General features: G+C 37.9%; 1 protein-coding gene across 4 annotated transcripts in view; it reads right to left on the reverse strand.

Annotated features, from left to right (window-relative positions):
• Positions 1 to 21,460, reverse strand: part of GSK3B (glycogen synthase kinase 3 beta) — a 218,908-nt gene that overhangs the window by 102,084 nt on the left and 95,364 nt on the right. For all 4 annotated transcript variants that reach the window (XM_066241852.1, XM_066241851.1, XM_066241850.1 and 1 more), the window contains one exon: positions 12,025 to 12,108. In XM_066241852.1, coding sequence (XP_066097949.1) covers positions 12,025 to 12,108 — 84 coding nt within the window. The remainder of the gene's footprint in view (positions 1 to 12,024; positions 12,109 to 21,460) is intronic.

Here is a 21,460-nt window from a genome sequence, read left to right on the forward strand (position 1 = left end):
TGAATATACAATTATTATATATAGCATATATTTTATGTTTTTAAATTATTTGTTTTAAAATATGTTAGGACAATGGTACTAATTTATTATGTGCATAACATTTTTAACTAATAAGGTATACAATCAAAAGACAGAAGACAATCAGCATATGCTCAATCATTACTATTTAGTCTATTCTTTTACAGCTCAGTATGCAGCCACTATAGTTAGAAGCCTCTGTTTTTACTCATCTTTTCTTTTCTACCTAGCAAAACAATTTTGATAAGCAGTCCATGAACAAAGTGTAGAAAATAGTAAGGGAGGAACAGGACTGGAATGACAGAGTAAGGAGCTCAGGAGATCTCCTCAGAAAAGCACAAGTTTAACTGGTGAATGATTTAACCGGTAAAAGTAACTGGAAACTGTTCCAAGGACATATACCAAATAAAGGAATTCATCTCAGTAAGTCTGTGGCATTTTAGCTAAGAACCACTTCCTTACCCTCCTACTCTACCTCCATGTTTGGGAAGCTCTACCCAACACCGTACTCCACACAGGTAAGGCCAAAGAGAGGGGTACAGCTCCTTCTCCCCTCTGTTCCCAGTCGGGGCCTATGGTTTCACCCCAGAAGGGGCAAACTGTGTCCCATATTGCAAAGATGTATTCCAGTTGGACAAAGCCAAGAGGACGGTGTCTCCCTTTCCCTACTCTGACCCTCTAGTAATCCACTCCAGGTACAGCAGCAGGCTGGGGCTTTGTGAGCCTTGTCCTCAACTTAGTCACAGGGCTGAGCTCCAACAATGGGAGGAGTGAGATGTGGAAACCAAAGAGTGCTACTGCCTCTTCTCTGGTGCTCACTCATAAATTGGGGGTGTTTCTCTGCAAAAATTCAGTCCTCACTCTCAGTTCTAATGAGGGGACACAGGGAGTCTGTCCAGAGGAAAAGGAAGGCTATGCGCTCTGCCAAAAGAGAATGACTACGGTCAGGAGAACTCCATGTCTATGGGCATTGTCTAAAAACAGGGGAGTACTTTGTGGAGAGCAAGTAAGAGAAGACTGTGCACCAGATGTTTAATTCAGAGAACCAAGGAAAAAGAAATAGCCAGAAAGAGCCTACTCTCATTCCCTAAATTGGCACATCAACACACAGCAGAAGCATCCCCAGAACAAAAGGTTTATAGCAAACTCTGACCACAGACCGAACAATAAACTAATCTGATTCATGAGTAGGTCCCAGGAAGTAAAGTCACATCCATCCGTGACAGACAGAAAGATTGTGAATGCCCAAAGCTGCAGCCCCTCAGAAGCAGTAAAATAGAAAACTCCAAGCTACTCGAGTCCCTGGTTCAGCATGCAGTAAATAAATATGAAACTCCCTAAACTTTGATAGCAGTATCAAAGCCACTGAGGACATCCAGTAGTAAAGGATAAAAATACAACTGGCTAAGAGAACTTGACACACAAGCTTTAACCAATAAGTGACATTAAAAAGAAGATCTCAAATCATAACCTCTACCTTAATATATTAGAGGGGGAAAAAGAGCAAAATAAACCCATAGCAAGCTGCAGAAAGGAAACAATAAAGACTAGAACAGAAATAAATAATAAAAAAGCAACTGGAGAAAAAATTGTCATTAAAACCAAAAGCTGGTTTATGAGGGTGGGGGGAGACAACTAACAAATCTTTAGGTAGACTGACCAAGAAAAGAAAAAAAAGACTCAAATTATTAAAACCAGGAATGAAAGAGGGATACATCACAACTGACCTTACAAGAATAAAAAGGATATGAAGGGAAAATGTATGATTAATTTTATGCCAGTAAATAAAATAACTTGGATAAAATTAACAAATTACCAAAATAGACAAAAGAAATAGAACATCTAAATACACCTATTACATACAAGTAAAGAAATTAAATTAGTAATTTTAAAACTTCCTAAAATAAGTGCCCACTGGAGAAATCTACCATACTTTTTCTTTTTTTTAATTATTATTTAATAAGAGGCGGAGAGGAAGAGACAGACTCCCGCATGCACCCCGACGGGGATCCACCCAGCAAGGTCCCTATGGGGTGATGCTCTGCCCAATTGAGTCACTGCTCCGTTGCTTAGCAACTGAGCCATTTCAGCACTTGAGGCGAGGCAATGGAATCATCCTCAGTGCCCAGGGTCAACTTGTACAACTAGTTTGAGGTATGGCAGCAGGAGGGGGAGAGGGAGAGGGAGAAAGAGAGGGAGAGGGGGAGAGAGGGAGAGGGGGAGAGAGGGAGAGAGGGAGAGGGGGAGAGAGAGGGAGAGGGGAGAGAGAGAGAGAGAGAGAGAGAGAGAGAGAGAGAGAGAGAGAGAGAGGAGACAGAGAGAGAAAGGGGGAGGGGTGGGGAAGCAAATGGTTGTTTCTCCTGTGTGTTCTGACCGGGAATAGAACCCAGGACTTCCACATGCTGGGGAGACACTCTATCACTGAGCTAACCAGCCAGGGCCCAAATTTTCAAAGAAATATTAACATCAGTTCTTAACATGACTTTAAAATCATGTAAGAGAAAACCATTACCCACCTCATTCTATGAGACCAGTATTACCCGGATATTAAAACCATACAAAGTCATTGGGGGTGGGCTGGGATGGGGAACACTACCAATTAATATCCCTTAAAAATACAGAAACAAAAATCCTCTAAAAGATACAGTCCAGCAACATATTAAAATTATTACAAACTATAACCAAAAGGGATTAATTTTAGAAATGCAAGCTAGGTACAGTATTAAAAAAAATTAATGTAAAATACTTTATTAACAAAAATCTTTAAAAAATCACGTGATCATTTCAACATATGGGCAAGAAAAGCAACGACAAAAATCCAACAACCTTTCATAATAAAAATGCTCAACAAACTAGAAATACGAGGAAACTTCCTTTCTATTGATAGGTAACACTGACAGATGATACTCCACAGCTAACATAATACTTAAAAATGAAAAACTAAATTATATCCCCTCCCTAAAATAAGAACAAGAAAAGGATGCCTGATTTAATCTCTTCTCAACATTGTGCTGAAGGTTCTAGCCAGGGTAGTAGAAATAAAAATAAAAGGCATCTAAGACATATTTTAATATAAGGATCGAGTCATCAGAAGGTATAACTGTTATGTATATACATATACTGTATGCACTAAACAAGAATCCCAGATATATGAAGAAAAATGGTAGGACTGAAGGATGAAACAGACATTACAATAATAGCTGGAGACTTTAGTACATCATTTTCAATAATGGACAGAATATTTAGATACTAGAGCAATAAAGAAACAGAGGACTTGAACAACATTATAAAGCAGTTAGACCTAGCAGAGAGAGAGGGAGGGAGGCCGGGAGGGAGGGAGGGAGGGAGGGAGGGAGGGAGAGAGAGAGATGTATAAAAAAAACACTCCACACCCAAACTAAAGAATACACATTCTTCTCAAGTGCACATGGGATATTATCCAAGATAGTCCATATTTAGGCCACAAAACAAATTTCAATAAATTTTAAAAGACTAAAATTATACAAAGTGTCTTCTCCAACCACAACAGAATGAAACCAGAAATAAGTAACAAAAAGAAAATAAAAAAATTTAGTAATAATCACAAATGTTTGGAATTAACACACTCTAAATAAACAGGTCAAAGAGGAAATTAAGCAATATACTTTTGAACAAAATAAAATTTAGAAAATACTTGAGAAAAATGAAAACAAAAATACAACATACCAAAACTTATAAGAGGCAGTACTCAAGAGGACAATCAACTGCTGTAAATACCTACATTAAGAAAGATCTCGGCCCTGGCCAGTTGGCTCAGTGGTAGAGCGTCGGTCTGGCGTGCAGGAGTCCCGGGTTCGATTCCCGGCCAGGGTACACAGGAGAAGCACCCATCTGCTTCTCCACCCCTCTCCCTCTCCTTCCTCTCTGTCTCTCTCTTCCCCTCCCACAGCCAAGGCTCCACTGGAGCAAGGTTGGCCCGGGCACTGAGGATGGCTCTGTGGTCTCTGCCTCAGGCGCTGGAATGGCTCTGGTTGCAACAGAGTGACGCCCCAGATGGGCAGAGCATTGCCCCCTGGTGGGCGTGCCGGGTGGATCGCAGTTGGGTGCATGCGGGAGTCTGTCTGACTGCCTCCCCATTTCCAACTTCAGAAAAATACAAAAAAAAAAAAAAAAAAAAAAGAAAGATCTCAGACCTTGGCTGGTTGGTTCAGTCGACAGAGCGTCGGCCTGGTGTATAGACATCCTGGGTTCAATTCCTGGTCAGGGCACACAAGAGAAGTAGACATATGATTCTCCCCCTTTACTCTTCCCGCAGCCAAGTGGTGGCTGCTCGATAGCATCGGCCCCTGGCATGGAGGATAACTGGGTTGGCCCCTGTGAATCAGTCTCAAATGCTTAAAATAGCTTGGTTGATTCAAGTGAGCATCTGCCCCAGATGGGGGTTGCTGAGGATCCTGGTTGGGGCACTTGCGGGAGTCCGTCCTACTATCTCTCATCCTCTCACTTAAAAAAAAAAAAGATAGCAAATCAATATCCTGACTTTACACCCTGAAGAACTAGAAAGAGAGGAATTGAAACCTAAAGTTAGCAGAGGAAGGAAATAATAACAATTAGACCAAAGATAAATAAAAGAACAGGAAAAAAAAAACAGATTTAAGAAAATAAAAAGTTGGTTCTTTGAAAAGATCAATGTATTCACAAACCTTTTACTAGACTAGCAAAGAAAAAAAAGAGAGAAGACACAAGTAACTAAAATCACAAATGAGTTAGGCTATTACTACTGAATATTCTGATATTACAGAAATAAAAAGAACAATAGCAGAATACTATAAACTACTGTGTGCCAACCAATTAGATAACCTAAAAGAAACTAATATATTCCTAAGAACTAACTTAAGGTGAAATGCAAAATCTCAGCAAACCTATAGAATAAGTAGAGATTGAATCAGTAATCAAAAATTTCACAGAAAGTAATATCCAGGACTAGATAGTTTCACTGGTAAATTCTAACATTTAAGATTGTTTTAACAACAATCCTCTTCAAGCTCTTCCAAAAAATAAAAATAATTCTAACAGGTATTTAGATTAATGCCTGACAATACAGGAAGTACCATGTAAGTGTTGGCTAGTATTATTACTGCTACTACTATACAGCACAAGGCTTAAAAGTTCAAGAAAGAACTGTACAATCTCCCCCTTGTTCAGCAGTCATTACTATGATATATATATATATATATATTTTTATTTTTCTAAAGCTGGAAATGGGGAGAGACAGTCAGACAGACTCCTGCATGCGCCCGACCGGGATCCACCCGGCACGCCCACCAGGGGCGAGGCTCTGCCCACCAGGGGGCGATGCTCTGCCCCTCGGGGCCTCACTCTGCCACAACCAGAGCCACTCTAGCGCCTGGGGCAGAGGCCAAGGAGCCATCCCCAGCGCCTGGGCCATCTTTGCTCCAATGGAGCCTTGGCTGCGGGAGGGGGAGAGAAAGACAAAGAGGAAGGAGGGGGTGGGGGTAGAGAAGCAAATGGGTGCTTCTCCTATGTGCCCTGGCCAGGAATCGAACCCGGGTCCCCCGCACGCCAGGCCAACGCTCTACCGCTGAGCAAACCGGCCAGGGCCTACTATGATATTTTTTAACACTTCATTTCTAACACACTGCTGCTGGAGAAATCTGCATTCTAGGCTAAAGAGTATTGCGTACTATACAGACTCTGGAGACAGTTTGCCTAGAGTTGACTCCTAACTTTGCCACTCAGTAGCTGTATGACTTAAAGTAACTTATTTAACTGTGATTGCCTCAGTTTCTTCTATAAAATAGGGATAACAGTACCTATTCTTCACTGAGTTGCTGTGAAATTTAAGTGAGTTATAAAGTACACATAAAGGGCTTAGAGTAATGTCTAACATACAGCAAGTACAATATATATTTCCTATTATTATACAATAATTTGTAAAATATGTAATAATTAATGTTTATAAGCATTAATTATATGCCAGGTGCTATGACAATAAACATTATTAATTTCTTCCTTACAAAATCTCTACGGCACAGATGAGAAAGGGTAAAAGATTTACAAAGGTATCTTGCCTAGTTATACTGCTATCAAGTGACAGAACTGGGATACAAACCCAAATATTTCTAGCTACAAAGTCAGCGTGCTTTACTTTTCAGAATATATTCACCCCAATCCTTTCCTTCCAGGAATGGTGGCAAATAGATATAATCAAGCACTGCACTCTTATCCCTGATCCCAGAGCAGTGATATAATCTTCCCCTTCTGCATATAGTCCTCCACACAGCTACCATCAATAAAACAAATTTGGCCCTGGCCGGTAGGCTCAGTGGTAGAGCGTCGGCCTGGCGTGCAGAGGTCCCGGGTTCGATTCCCGGCCATGGCACACAGGAGAGGCGCCCATCTGCCTCTCCATCCCTCCCCCTCTCCTTCCTCTCTGTCTGTCTCTTCCCCTCCCGCAGCCAAGGCTCCATGGAGCAAAGATGGCCCGGGCGCTGGGGATGGCTCCTTAGCCTCTGCCCCAGGCGCTAGAGTGGCTCTGGTTGCAACAGAGCGACGCCCCGGAGGGGCAGAGCATCGCCCCCTGGTGGGCGTGCCGGGTGGATCCCAGTCAGGCGCATGTGGGAGTCTGTCTGACTGTCTCTCCCGGTTTCCAGCTTCAGAAAAAACAAAAAACAAAACAAATTTGTATGAAAAATAAGCCATCCTTGCTATTTAAACTGCCTCATATAAGTAGAGGGAGAGTTTCATTTAAGGAAGGCTACCTCATTAATCAATTTATGATAAACGATAGGTAAAATATTACTATGTAAGGTACTTATAGAAGATTCTTAAATTTATTTATAGAAGTTTCTTAAAGAAGGCTATTAATTGATTTAAGTAAAATTTAAGGCTCCTATAAAGGCACAATGTGGTTTACATACTATGAGCAGCTTTCAGAGGCCTGGGGTTCTACAGAGGTGAGCAATTCAAGGAAAGCAAAGTCAGCTGGTCCCACACTCCAGTTTCACCAGAGCAACTTTGTTTTTAATCTGTTTTATTTATAAACATGTTTCTTTATATAATTTCATTAAGGGGGAAAGAGGTTTCTACTGCTACATATCAATATTAAAAAATATATACAATATTTAGAATTCATAAAAGTATTATAAACCCAGTCTTTCAAACATTCAAATATCCCATTTTTCTCTGATCAAGGTGAAAGTGTGCTACTAAATTAGAGTTAATAAGACCTATTGGGTAACTCAGAGTATACTAATTGACTACATGATGCTCTAGTTACTATAGCAAACATTAATGATTTCAATCAGAAGACTGGCTAAGACTAATTAGGTCACAGCTCTGTCTCTGTCCTGACTTAACTCCTCTTCTAGTTTTACTGGCTACTCCTTCCCCAAGTATAGGCTAAAAGCTGGTTATTCATAATCCCTAAGAAAAACAGTCTGTAAAATGGCAGGGTGGAGCACAATAAAGAAAAGATCACCAAAATAGACATAACCATTCAGTCAAACTGTGGTCAGTGGAAATATCTGCCAAATACTAGAGCAATCCTACTTTAACTTCACCCAGAGCTAAAAAGTATTTATGGACAGAAATTATGATAAGGTCCTGGAATAGTTTAGCTACAACTATAAATATTTAACAATGAGAGAGTAGTTAAGAGTATTAGGTACTTCATCAACTTAATGGCATATTGCAAAACCAATAAACTACAAAAATTAGGCAACAAGGGGAGGATTTTGAGATCTTGAATATTGAGTAAGATTATAAATAATTATTCCCACAACTATGTAGAACATGTATATATGCAATAAAATGTATGGAACTAAAGAAAAAAATCAGGAGAGTAAAATTTTTTCTTCTTTAAAAATTTCAAGCCCTGGCCAGTTGGCTCAGCGGTAGAGCGTCGGCCTAGCGTGCGGAGGACCCGGGTTCGATTGACGGCCAGGGCACACAGGAGAAGCGCCCATTTGCTTCTCCACCCCTCCGCTGCGCTTTCCTCTCTGTCTCTCTCTTCCCCTCCCGCAGCCAAGGCTCCATTGGAGCAAAGATGGCCCGGGCGCTAGGGATGGCTCTGTGGCCTCTGCCTCAGGCGCTAGAGTGGCTCTGGTCGCAACATGGCGATGCCCAGGATGGGCAGAGCGTTGCCCCATGGTGGGCGTGCTGGGTGGATCCCGGTCGGGCGCATGCGGGAGTCTGTCTGACTGTCTCTCCCTGTTTCCAGCTTCAGAAAAATGAAAAAAAAAAAAAAAAAAATCAAAACCGGCCTGACCTGTGGTGCCACAGTGGATAAAGCGTCAACCTGGAAACACTGAGGTTGCCGGTTCAAAACCCTGGGCTTGCCTGGTCAAGGCACATATGGGAGTTGATGCTTCCTGCTCCCCCCCCCTTCTCTCTCTCTCCTCTCTATAATGAATAAATAAAATCTTTAAAAAAAAATAAAGAGGCACTATTTAAAAAAATTTTTTTCAAAACCAAAAAAGTAGTAGAAGCTCAGAGAAAAAGACACTGAGAAAGAGCATAAGGCAGGCTCAGGACAAATGAGAACCCATATAAAGATTTAGAAAGGATTAGATATTCAGAGAAAGAGTAAGATGAGTAGAAACCTAATGGAAGAGAGGTACAGAAACTCAAAAAAGAGGTTGAGAGATACATATAGGACACAGCCAACAGAGAGCGAAGTGGAAGTGGGAGAGAGAGGGAGAGAAAGAGATAGAGCCAGGCAGCCATTACAACAGTGTTAAGGGGGGAGGGGAGATGTGTGAGGGGTGACACAGACCAAAAGGGAAGAATAGAAACCCAGAGACAGACACAGAGACCCAGAGTTGAAGGGACAAAACCCCAGAAAGTAGAGATATAAGAGAAAGGAGAGAAAAGGCTTAGAAAAAGAGGTAGAAAATGACAAAGTCAGATGATGATGTCTCTTCAAGTCTATCATCACTCTAATCCTGAAACACTGAGTTCTTCTTTTTCTCATCCTCACAATGCCCTCAGCTCAATCCCCTACATGCCTCCTCGAGACTTCTTTAGGCTCATATTCTTACCATTCATCTCCTACCCAGAGCTTCCCTTGAGCTTTCTGAAACCCCAAAAAGAAATTCTTCACGGAGTTTCTAACCCTGATCCCTTCATGGAGGATTTTTACTGCCTTGCCACTGATAAAACATGGATCCCACCCAAAGGTAGTGGCTTCCTTGCAGCTCTCCCAAATGAAGGCTGCCCTTACCCTTCAACATATTCTAGGACCAAAAGGCAATACTAGCAAACTGCTGGCTCTTCACCATCATGGCCTTAAACAACATCCTGTCTTCTTCCTCCTCAAACTCCTAAGAGTTCACACCCTATACAGCCAACCTTGTCAATGTCATCCCTTCATTTTGTGTCTCTATCATGGGTGAAGTCAAACATGTACCTGTCTACTACTGGGCATCAATCTCTATTTGCATGGTTCTGAGACATCTCAATTTATTATCCCCCCCCCAAAAAAAAAACTCTTCTAATATATAGTCACAGGACATAATGCTTCTGTTAGTAAAATGCCTACCTAATATAGGGTTGCCACATTCAGAAAGAAATCACCTTTAAGGATTTGTAAGAATTTCTTAAGACATCATATCCTTTTCTAAATAGCAGTTCTGAGTTCATTCTCAGTAACCTACTCTTGGAGAGTTAGAATAACAACAAACCTGAACTTTCAATCCTAGAGCAGAACCCATCTCATATAGCATGTATTAGTTTACTACCTGGTCTCTTGAGTGAGATGTTGGTCCTAACAAACCAAATCAGAAGAAAGGAAGTGGAGATCATGAGTGGGCCAAGAAGCTATCCTTTTTAATATAAGGAAGGATCATTATTTTCAGCAATAATCACAACTTTTCTTTCTGGTTTTTTTGTTTGTTTTTAATTGAGCTATCCAAAATTAAGAAATGTCTTTTTTTTTCACTTCGGAAACTTTATAATCATAATACTCAGAATAAGTTCTAAGATAAATAAAATATTAGAAAGTATATTTCTTTTTTATAATAATAGAGAGAGGTTCTGTGTCCTCTGGTTAATCTCCCTTAATGACTTCTCAATTGCTCTTTATCTGTAAAACTGCTTAAGATAAATAAGCAGCTCTGCACAGCAGCAGGGAGGAAAACCATCCTCTGGGATACACAGATAACAGTCCATTGTCACTCCCAAGGCAGGATTAAGTGACAGCTAGAACTGACGGAGGCTTCTACCAAACCAGAACCAGACAGGTAAACCTTTAGGTGCCATCACAAATAGAGCCTTCAAAAGTTCTGATATTCTCCCCTTTCTCTTTATCTTCACAAGAATTAAATGAGTTAATATTTGTAAAGCAGTCAAATAGTACCTGGCAAATAGGGAAAGCAATATAAATTAAGTAGTCAGGTGAAAATGTTTAGGGGCTTTGTAAGGAGAACTTGGCAAATTAATTTGCAAGCACTCCGGTGGTTCATGGAACAAATAATTCTGACCTTTACTTTCCTCCCTATGATATTATTATGTCTAGCATCTAATAGCAAAAAGTCATGGGGATGCAAAATTCCATTATTAAGAGTGCAGTGAACATAACAGATGCTCCATAATTTTATTTGGGAAGGGACAGGATAAAGTAAAGACATGCCAAAATTAAAGACAAGATAAAATTAGAGACATAATAGGCAGTTTGCTGGGTTAAAAAAAGAAAAAGAGAAAAAGCATGAATCAAGTCACTGGCTCTAGAAACAAAAGAGCTCAAATACTTATGAGGATTTATAGTCTCTAATATAAGCAGAGACAATCATTTCAACTTAAAGGCAGAGGTGCACCTGAAAAATAAGAATCGCTAAAGAACCAACTTGGTTGTTAAAATATTAGTATGCATTCTATCTCTTCCTCTTTCCCCCACCTTCCTCTCTACTTCTCCCCACCCCACACACCCACACATCAATTATATATCTGTAGGCAAGTATTAGCACAATGCTGGCTTAATATATAAGTACTCTCCCGTACTACAGGCTCTGTCATGATATAGAGAATTTCTGAGGAAATAATCTAAATAAAATTTAATAAAAAAATACTTTAACATGGAAAATAGGTATGTGAAATAAAGATACTACTATGCTAGAAATCAAGAGGCATTATGGATCTAAGGACTTTAGATAGTATATGCATGATATTTGAGGTCCAAAATATCAAATGACTTATCCAAAGTCATTTATTTAGCCAAAAAGATTAAGTGGTTACTTGTCCCGCCCCCTTACCTAAACCAGTGAAGAAAAAAATGTAAAACAACTGAATCTGGGAAGACACAGGACAGTAAAAAGACAGAAAGAAAAGCAGAAGAAAATGATTTTCTATGCTGCCAATTCCAGTGAGTGCAATACATTACTTATTATATCTTCTGAAGAGAAAGACCAAGGGAAAGTGGGAGGGGGAGAAAGATTTATAGTACAAAGTCTTCCTTAATTATCCTTTGCTTTCATGGAATTAAATGTGAGCATACAGAATTAAACATGATCATAAACAGTGACCACTTGCAACAAGCTCTGAAATATTATACATTTTCCAACTTTTCCCCCTACAAGGACAGATTAAACTTCCCTCTCAATGTTTAAGTCTTATTCTGGTCCTACCAAAGTCCCCTTCCTTCCCCTACAATTCTTCAACTTAACATGATGGCATAATTTTCCTCCTTCCAATAAACAGGTGAATTAACATGGGGCTCCAGAAGCACGTAAGGAACATAAAAGATTCAAAATATATACAAATTTGCTTCAGAACTGATGGCAGAAGGTTAAAAAAGGAAGAAAATTCTTAAAAAAATCATTTATTTCATTAACTTTTTCCTGATATAACTAATGATGATTAATGATCATATCTTGAACTCAGAATCACTAGGTCCTGTTTTGGAATTCTACCATTCAATTAGCAAAACGTTCATTTGGGAAAGGGGGGATTATTTCTATAAGAATAACAAGTCTATCAATATATTCAATCCACACTTTCTGCATGACCTACCTTCTCACCACTTGAGTAGAAGAAATATCGCAATCGGACTATGTTACAGTGATCTAGCTTTCTCATGATTTGGAGCTCTCGGTTCTGAAAAGAAAACACATAAAAAATATTTTTGAAAGGATAACTGCTATTCATCATATTGACTAATGTTTCTAAAATAATATCAAACATTACAAAAACCAGGCTGTATTACTAAAAAGAATGGTCTACAGAACAGTGTTCACCTATAAACTATTTGTTAGTTCATGAACTATTTACTACTGCTCTGCAAGTCAGATTGAAAATACATGTTTTGAATCTTTTATAGATAATTGACAGAATAATTTTATATTAATATCTTACATTATAAACTAGGGTCTACATTTTGTACTTCTTTAAATTTCACTTTTATAGTAATTCATTTGTATTTTACTAAAATATCAGTCCTCAATGAATTGGGAATTTTTAAAACTATACTTTACAAAAGAAAAAGAAACAATTTGAGAAGCGCAGGTCTCCAGTACATCTGAAATGAACATTACTTCTGTCATTTTTACAACTATAATAAAAATCAACACCACACCAAACAATTGAAAACTCTTACAAACCCTACTGTTTTCCAAGAAAGTGAAAATCTGAGAATTAACCCCATTAGAAGGGATTTGCTGCTAAATTTTTGAGAATTAAAATATGATATACTAGAAATTATACAGTCCTCATAAATTTATAGATAATACAAATAATTTTGCCTTTGGGAAGTTTCCAAGTTGTGCTCATTCTTCATGGAGAGAAAACATTAAATAATATGATGACCTAATACCATAAATTTTGCTAATAAATTTGAGGAGTATGTATTATAAGAGAAAATAAATAGCAACAGCATATTTGGGCTGTCAGAAATCAGTTAATAAAGTCATAAAATACAGTAAGGATGCCAAAGTACCAGCTATACAGACAAAAAACATAAAATTTCAGCTAAAAGAATGATTTAGAAGAGCTACAAAACAAAATATACAACTGGGAATATGGAAATATTTAGAAGAGAAAAAAAAAGAGTGAGGAATGCATGAAACAATAAGTCAAATAAGCAGAAGTATCCTAGAGCAGAATGAGCTCCAGTTCTTAGAAGATAGTAGCAGAAAGATTTGAATGTTCCTCTTCCTCTAGAAACATATAATATGTTCTAGTTTATTGTTTTTCAACTGCTGGTCTGCAGACAAGGTCCACCAGAAATTTCGTGCCAGCTTGCAAGAGTTAACCACCCTGATGTTGTATGAAAATTACAGACGCAATGATCTTAGTTGACTTCGCTTATGCTCAGGGTGGTTGCTGCCTTAGCAGCCCCTGAAAAAACTCTTCTTTTCACCTGTCCTCAAGTGTAAAAAAGTTGAAAACCACTGCTTTACTCTATGGTTGTTCTCTCAGGGAAATAGGAAATTCAAGAGGACTCTTCTTCTGTCCCTTTAAACTGACCATGAGAGCTGAGCTTATGTAGACAGTAATATTTTAAATTCTCTTATAAATCATCAATCATTCATTCTATTACTTGTCATAAAATGTTTATAGCTGAAGCAATAAACAAATGTTACAGTATAATTGCTTTAACAAATATAATGACTAAAGTCAGACTCTAAGTTTTAACTGTTACTGAGAACACAAAACTTGACCAATTTCAAAATTGTGTCAGTTTCCATTCCAAATTGAAGCTATTTCTGAAAGCATATCTATATTCTGCCAATTCACATCTAGGTAACTAGTTTTATGGGAGAACTGCTAGCAAGCTAAGACTCGCTCTTCTCTTGATACACAGATACTAAGATTGACTTTTTAAAAACACAGCCAAATATGTTAAACTATTTTTCCACAGTCATTAACCAAGGTAACAGAGGACTTTTAAATTTCGAGAAGTTGTGTATAAAAAATACGTAAGTGAAGCAAGTACGTGGACCTAAATATTCATCTACCCTTACTCTTCTTTTTAAAAGGGGGCTTAAATTTTCTCATTTTAAAATTCTCTAAAAGGTCCAAAACATAAATTTCATAGAACAATATTTTGTAACTATTAGGCAATATTAAGCAAAGTCCATGCCTGAAATGTATGTAAATAGATAATTATCTCAAGCCTTGCCATTTTTACTAAGTCATTCTTAATAGTTCACTAAGAACATACTAATTCTATAGAAAACACTAGTATGGCCCTGGCCAGTTGGCTCAGCAGTAGAGCATCAGCCTGGCATATGGAAGTCCTGGGTTTGATTCCTGGTCAGGGCACAAAGGAGAGGTGACCAGATCACCTGCTTCTCCCTTCTCCCCCTCCTCTCTCTCTTCCCCTCCTGCAGGCATGGTTTGTTTGGTTCTGGTTCAAGTGCATCATGACCCTGGGTGCTGAGGATGGTTCCACGGAGCCTCCACCTCAAATGCTAAAAATAGCTCAGTTTCAAGCATGGTCCCAAATGGGCAGAGCATCGGCCTGAGACACAGGATGTCACGTGGATCCCAATTTGGGTGCATGTGGGAGTTTGTCTATCTCCCCTCCTCTCACTTAAAAAAAATTACTGTTATTCTACAAATATAGTGAACCTATTCTATGCCAGGCATCATTCAAAATATTAAGGATGTGAACAAGACTAACAAAGTTCCTGCCCTCATCAAACCTGCAGTCTATGGATGACAGGGAGAAATGAACAATGTATTTTCACATAAAGAGGACAGAGCATGCCAAAAAGAAGGAAGTCAGAGCAGACCTCACAAAAGAGGTAAAATCTGTACACAAACCTAAAGATGAAAACCATGTGACGATATGGGGGAGAGTACTATGCTGCAATGATAGAAAACGTCAAATTTAAATGCCTAGAGATGGGCTTCGCATATGCAAGAAACAGCTTGAAGAATAATGTAGCATGCTAAGCGGAAAGAGAACGCTGGGAGGTAAGTTCAAAGAGATAGGCAGGGGGTATGTCATATAAACTCATAAATCATGGTAAGAAACTATAAATTTCACACTAAATGTAAAGAAAATTCAATGAGGTTCTGACCAGGAAAATGACACATCTGATCTACCTTTTTAAAAGATCATTCTAAAAATGGAAGAGAGTAAATTTGAGGAAAAGAGTGGATCAAGAGTTCTATTTTCTATCTCTTAACTTTGAAATCCGCCTGACCTGTAGTGGTACAGAGGGTAAGGCATTGACCTGAAATGCTGAGGTCGTCGGTTTGAGACCCAGGGCCTGCACAGTCAAGGCACATACAAAAAGCAACTAAGAATTGATGCTTCCCATTCCTCCCTCACCCCTGCCTTTCTCTCTCTGTCTCCACTCTCTAAAATCAATAAATAAAACCTTTAAAAGAAAAAATTTGAAATCCTTGTTAGACAGGCTAGATATATGCATCTGTTGTTCACCTGTACTTGAGACTTAAAGAGAACCCAACAGTGTATCTATCACCTAGGAAAGACGTTTAGACAGAAAAGAAAATCATAGGTATAAAAAGGAGTATATTACATGGTGTCAATGAAGTAAAATGAAAAACTGGAAAGAATGCTATCTCAGAAGCCAAGTAAAAACTTTTCAGAAAAAGGGAGCAACTATTTATGTCAAAAGCTGCTGATAGATTAAGATGAAAGCAGAAAACTGGTAAACAGAGATGGCAAATATAAGGTGATAATGACTCTTTACAGGAGTGATTTCACTAGAATGGTTGTGACAAAAGCCTGACTAGTATGAATTAAAGGGGGCTTGGGAGACAGGAGCGAAGGACTCAGAAGTTAGAAAGTTCAAAAACAGGTGAAAGTTCCATCTACAGAGGAATGAAGAGATCTCCCCCAAGCACCTATAAAATGGACTACATTGTACAAAACAACCGTTTTAGAGCTCTGGAAATCATCCAAATGCAACAAGTTGAGAAACATTTATTCATGAAATGAATAAGCTTTCATTTATTCAGAAATGAAAAGCTGCTAGATAGGAGTAAGGAAAGGGGTGGCCAGAGGCCTTCTAGTTAGGGAATGCTACCATTCCCACTGTCATCACCCAACTCAGTCAGGTGGTTTAACCAAGGCAGGGTTGGCCATGAAAACCAGAAATTCTGCTGCCAGAAGAGGCTACCATCACTTATAGCAGAGAACAGAACCCACGTCCATTGGCACTGGCAGAAAATAGAAAATATCCCAGGAAACAAAGAGCCCACAGCTCTGCTACCTTGAGGACTCAGTAGTTTTCAGTAAAATCAGAAGAACACATAGGGAGTAAGCCTTTTGACAACAGTCTAGGCCAGTGGTTCTCAAAGTGTGTGCCAGGGCACACTGGTGCACCCTAGAAGATTTCTAGGTGTGCCCTATGGTATTCCAGAGAAATATGTGCTTGATGAGGACCAAAAACCCAACAGAGTTGTGGGGAATTGGCTGACAGTCTGCCCAACCCCCCACATCACTTGCCTGATTAGGTTGCAAAAGGCTGTTAAGCTGTGGTGCTAGATTGTTTACACTACCCCCCATGTTCCCTGAAAAGACTGGAGGCAAGTTTCTTCTATACTTTGTTTGGTGTAAAGTTAAGATGATATGTATGGTGGGGGTTTTCTACACTTGGTAAAATTCTTGGGTTGCCTTGGAAACATGATCAAAGATATCATTGATTTGCTAATGGCCCACTTTGCCCTATAAATAAAGCAAGATGCAGTTTTTCGGCACACTTTGTTCTTGCCAGTAGCAATTACAGGGCCCTCCCGATCCCATATTTTCTTAATTCTGCATATTTTCTTAATTCTGCACCATTCCCACTTGAGACTTAGAATTACTAGCTGTGCTGGTTCGTGGCATGTGCCCAGATATAAACATAAATATAGTTATTCTATTATACCATTTCATTACAAAAATACCTCTCTTTTTGTCAACACATCATTATTATATTTATTATTAACATGTCATTATATTATTTTTAGGTAAATACACCCAAATAAAATGAATAGATTTCTCAAAAAGAAGCGTGATATTGAAGAATCCGATTCTGGAAGTGAACAAAATTTAAGTGTAAATAAAACAGGACTTGAAGGCTGACGGGCAGAATTTAATTTATAGCATTTTCCATCACAACACTGAACAATATGACTGGATTAGAAACCCATTCATGGAAGCTTCAAGTGATTTTGGTTTAACATTAACAGAAGAAGAACTGGCAGCTATATCTACTGATTGTGAATTGATGATTAAATATAAGGAATTGTCTCTTGAAGCCTTTTGGATTTCTGTAAAAGAAGACTAGGTGGTAGTATCTTAAAAAGCTTTGAACAATTTTACTACAATTTTCAACATTCTATTTATGTGAATTAGGATTTTCTACCCTCAACACAATTAAAAGTAAGAAGAGAGTAATTCTTCAATGTATTGATGAGGAAGTGAGAGTTTGCCTTTCAAATATATGCCCAAACATCGAAGAAATCGCTAGGACACATTAGGCTCGTGTTTCTAATAAACACAAAAATGAAAAAACTTAACACACTCGTGCCGGGACCTGCCGAATTTACTAAATCTTACTAAGAATGTATCTATATATATAAAAAGATAACTTTTTTGTCATTTTTTTATTTTTTAACTCCTCTTTTTTACTAATTATAAAAAGCATAACAAAAAATGTAACATAAAAATGTTTTTTAATGTCAGAATAAATTTAATTGTATTTATTTTGCTTAATTATCATAAAAGCATGCTTGGACTTTACATTTTTTCTTTAATATTTGACTTAATTATTATAACATATTTCTCAGAAATTGTATATAGTGCGCCTACAATTATTTGTAGGATTTTAAATGTGCCCCGACTTCAAAAAGTTTGAGAACCACTGGTCTAGGCAATGATTTTTTAGATGCCACACCAAAAACAAAGGTGTCAAAAATAATAAAGTGAGACAACGCAAATTAAAAAGCTTTTGCGGAGTGACGTCACGGAAATGGCGCCATGAGCAGCGCGTCTGACAGCTCTCCCCCAAATCACAACAAATTTATCAACTAGAAACAGAAAAATTTATCCTCGGAGCATTCCAGAGTTCCACACAAACTGATAGCGAAAGGACTGTTATCACTTGAATCTGAGAGAAGAGGGTGTGGAGGAATCTACCACAGGGACATTCTTTCAAACCGCAAGGAAGTGCGCCTGTGTGCTATCAACAAGACCACCCTCAGATGCCGATAAGAAAGAGGAAATCGAATATTATGGATACAAAAGAAAGAGAGGTAACACAAATAGATGTGGAAAAATCTATAGAGAAAAGACTTAACATATTGGAAGCCTTGGAGCTAAATGACAGAGAATTTAAAATAGAAATCTTAAAAATACTCAGAGATATACAAGAAAACACAGAAAGGCAATATAGGGAGATCAGAAAACAACTCAATGAACACAAAGAATATATTACCAAGGAAATTGAAACTATAAAAACAAATCAAACAGAAATGAAAAACTCAATTCACGAGCTAAAAAACGAGGTAACAAGCTTAGCTAACAGAACAGCCCGGATTGAAGATAGGATTAGTGAAATAGAAGACAAACAACTTGAGTCACAACAGAGAGAAGAAGAAAGAGACTCAAAAATAATAAAAAACGAGAAAGCCCTACAGGAATTGTCTGACTCCATCAGAAAGAATAACATAAGAATAATAGGTATATCAGAGGGAGAAGAGAAAGAAAATGGAATGGAGAATATACTCAAACAAATAATAGACGAGAACTTCCCAAGCCTGTGGAAGGAACTAAAGCCTCAAATTCAAGAAGCAAACAGAACACCAAGTTTTCTTAACCCCAACAAACCCACTCCAAGGCACATCATAATAAAGATGACACAAACCAATGACAAAGAAAAAATTCTCAAGGCAGCCAGGGAAAAGAAGAGTACAACATATAAAGGAAGGCCTATTAGATTATCATCAGATTTCTCAGCAGAAACTCTACAAGCTAGAAGAGAGTGGACCCCAATATTTAAAGCCCTGAAAGAGAGGAACTTTCAGCCAAGAATACTATACCCATCAAAGCTATCCTTCAAGTATGAAGGAGATATAAAAACATTCACAAATACAGAAAAGATGAGAGAATTTATCAACAGAAAGCCCCCACTCCAGGAAATACTAAAGGGGGTTTTCCAACCAGGTTCAAAGAACAAAAGAAAACAACACCACAAGTAACAGCTCCACCAAGAACACAATAAAACCAAACTTAAACTGTGACAACAAAGAAAAAAAAGGGGGGAGAGGATGGAGATTAACAGTAGCAAAGGACGATGAAGTGCAGAAATACTTATAAGATAGGGTACTACAATGAATATGGTAGGTACCCTTTTCATTACTTAATGGTAACCACCCTTGAAAAAACCACCACAAAAACACTTGACTTAAAAAAGGTAGCAACAGAGGAAAGAAGTATGGAACACAAACAAACAAAAACAAATGATAGAAAAACAAAAGAGAAGAATCAAACTAGATAAAAAACTAACAGAAAGCAATTTATAAAATGGCAGTAGGGAACCCACAAGTGTCAATAATTACACTAAATGTAAATGGATTAAACTTACCAATAAAAAGACACAGAGTAGCAGAATGGATTAAAAAAGAAAATCCAACTATATGCTGCCTACAAGAAACACATCTAAGCAACAAGGATAAAAACAAATTCAAAGTGAAAGGCTGGAAAACAATACTCCAAGCAAACAACACCCCAAAAAAAGCAGGCGTAGCAATACTCATATCTAATAATGCTGACTACAAGACAGAAAAAGTACTCAGAGACAAAAATGGTCATTTCATAATGATTAAGGGGAAGTTGAATCAAGAAGACATAACAATCCTTAATATATATGCACCAAACCAAGGAGCACCAAAATATATAAGACAGCTACTTATTGACCTTAAAACAAAAACTAACAAAAATACAATCATACTTGGAGACCTCAATACACCGCTGACAGCTCTAGATCGGTCATCCAAACAGAGAATCAATAAAGATATAGTGGTCTTAAACGAAATACTAGAACACCTGGATATGATAGACATCTACAGGACACTTCATCCCAAAGCGACAGAGTATACATTTTTCTCTAGTGTACATGGAACATTCTCAAGAATTGACCATATGTTGGGCCACAAAGACAATATCAGCAAATTTAGAAAAATTGAAATTGTACCAAGCATATTTTCTGATCATAAAGCCTTGAAACTAGAATTCAACTGCAAAAAAGAGGGGGAAAAACCCACAAAAATGTGGAAACTAAACAACATACTTCTAAAAAATGAATGGGTCAAAGAAGAAATAAGCGCAGAAATCAAAAGATATATACAGACAAATGAAAATGAAAATACGACATATCAGAATCTCTGGGATGCAGCAAAAGCAGTAATAAGAGGAAAGTTCATATCACTTCAGGCCTATATGAACAAACAAGAGAGAGCCGAAGTAAACCACTTAACTTCACACCTTAAGGAACTAGAAAAAGAAGAACAAAGACAACCCAAAACCAGCCGAAGAAAGGAGATAATAAAAATCAGAGCAGAAATAAATGAAATAGAGAACAGAAAAACTATAGAAAAAATCAATAAAACAAGGAGCTGGTTCTTTGAAAAGATCAACAAAATTGACAAACCCTTGGCAAGACTCACCAAGGAAAAAAGACACAGGACTCAAATAAATAAAATCCAAAATGAAAGAGGAGAGATCACCACAGACATCATAGATATACAAAGAATTATTGTAGAATACTATGAAAAATTATATGCCACCAAATACAACAATCTAGAAGAAATGGATAAATTCCTAGAACAATACAACCTTCCTAGACTGAGTCATGAAGAAGCAGAAAGCCTAAACAGACCAATCAGCAGGGAGGAAATAGAAAAAACTATTAAAAATCTCCCCAAAAATAAAAGTCCAGGCCCAGACGGTTATACTAGTGAATTCTATCAAACATTCAAAGAAGACTTGGTTCCTATTCTACTCAAAGTCTTCCAAAAAATTGAAGAAGAAGCAATACTTCCAAACACATTTTATGAGGCCAACATAACCCTCATACCAAAACCTGGCAAGGATGGCACAAAGAAAGAAAACTACAGACCAATATCTCTAATGAATACAGATGCTAAAATACTAAACAAAATACTGGCAAACCGAATACAACAACATATTAAAAAAATAATACATCATGATCAAGTGGGATTCATCCCAGAATCTCAAGGATGGTTCAACATACGCAAAACGGTTAACGTAATACACCATATCAACAAAACAAACAACAAAAACCACATGATCTTATCAATAGATGCAGAACTTTTGATAAAATACAACACAATTTTATGTTTAAGACTCTCAACAAAATGGGTATAGAAGGAAAATATCTCAACATGATAAAGGCCATATATGATAAACCATCAGCCAACATCCTATTAAACGGCATAAAACTGAGGACTTTCTACCTTAAATCAGGAA

This window comes from Saccopteryx bilineata, chromosome 8, assembly GCF_036850765.1.
Source record: "Saccopteryx bilineata isolate mSacBil1 chromosome 8, mSacBil1_pri_phased_curated, whole genome shotgun sequence".
Lineage (NCBI taxonomy): Eukaryota > Metazoa > Chordata > Mammalia > Chiroptera > Emballonuridae > Saccopteryx > Saccopteryx bilineata.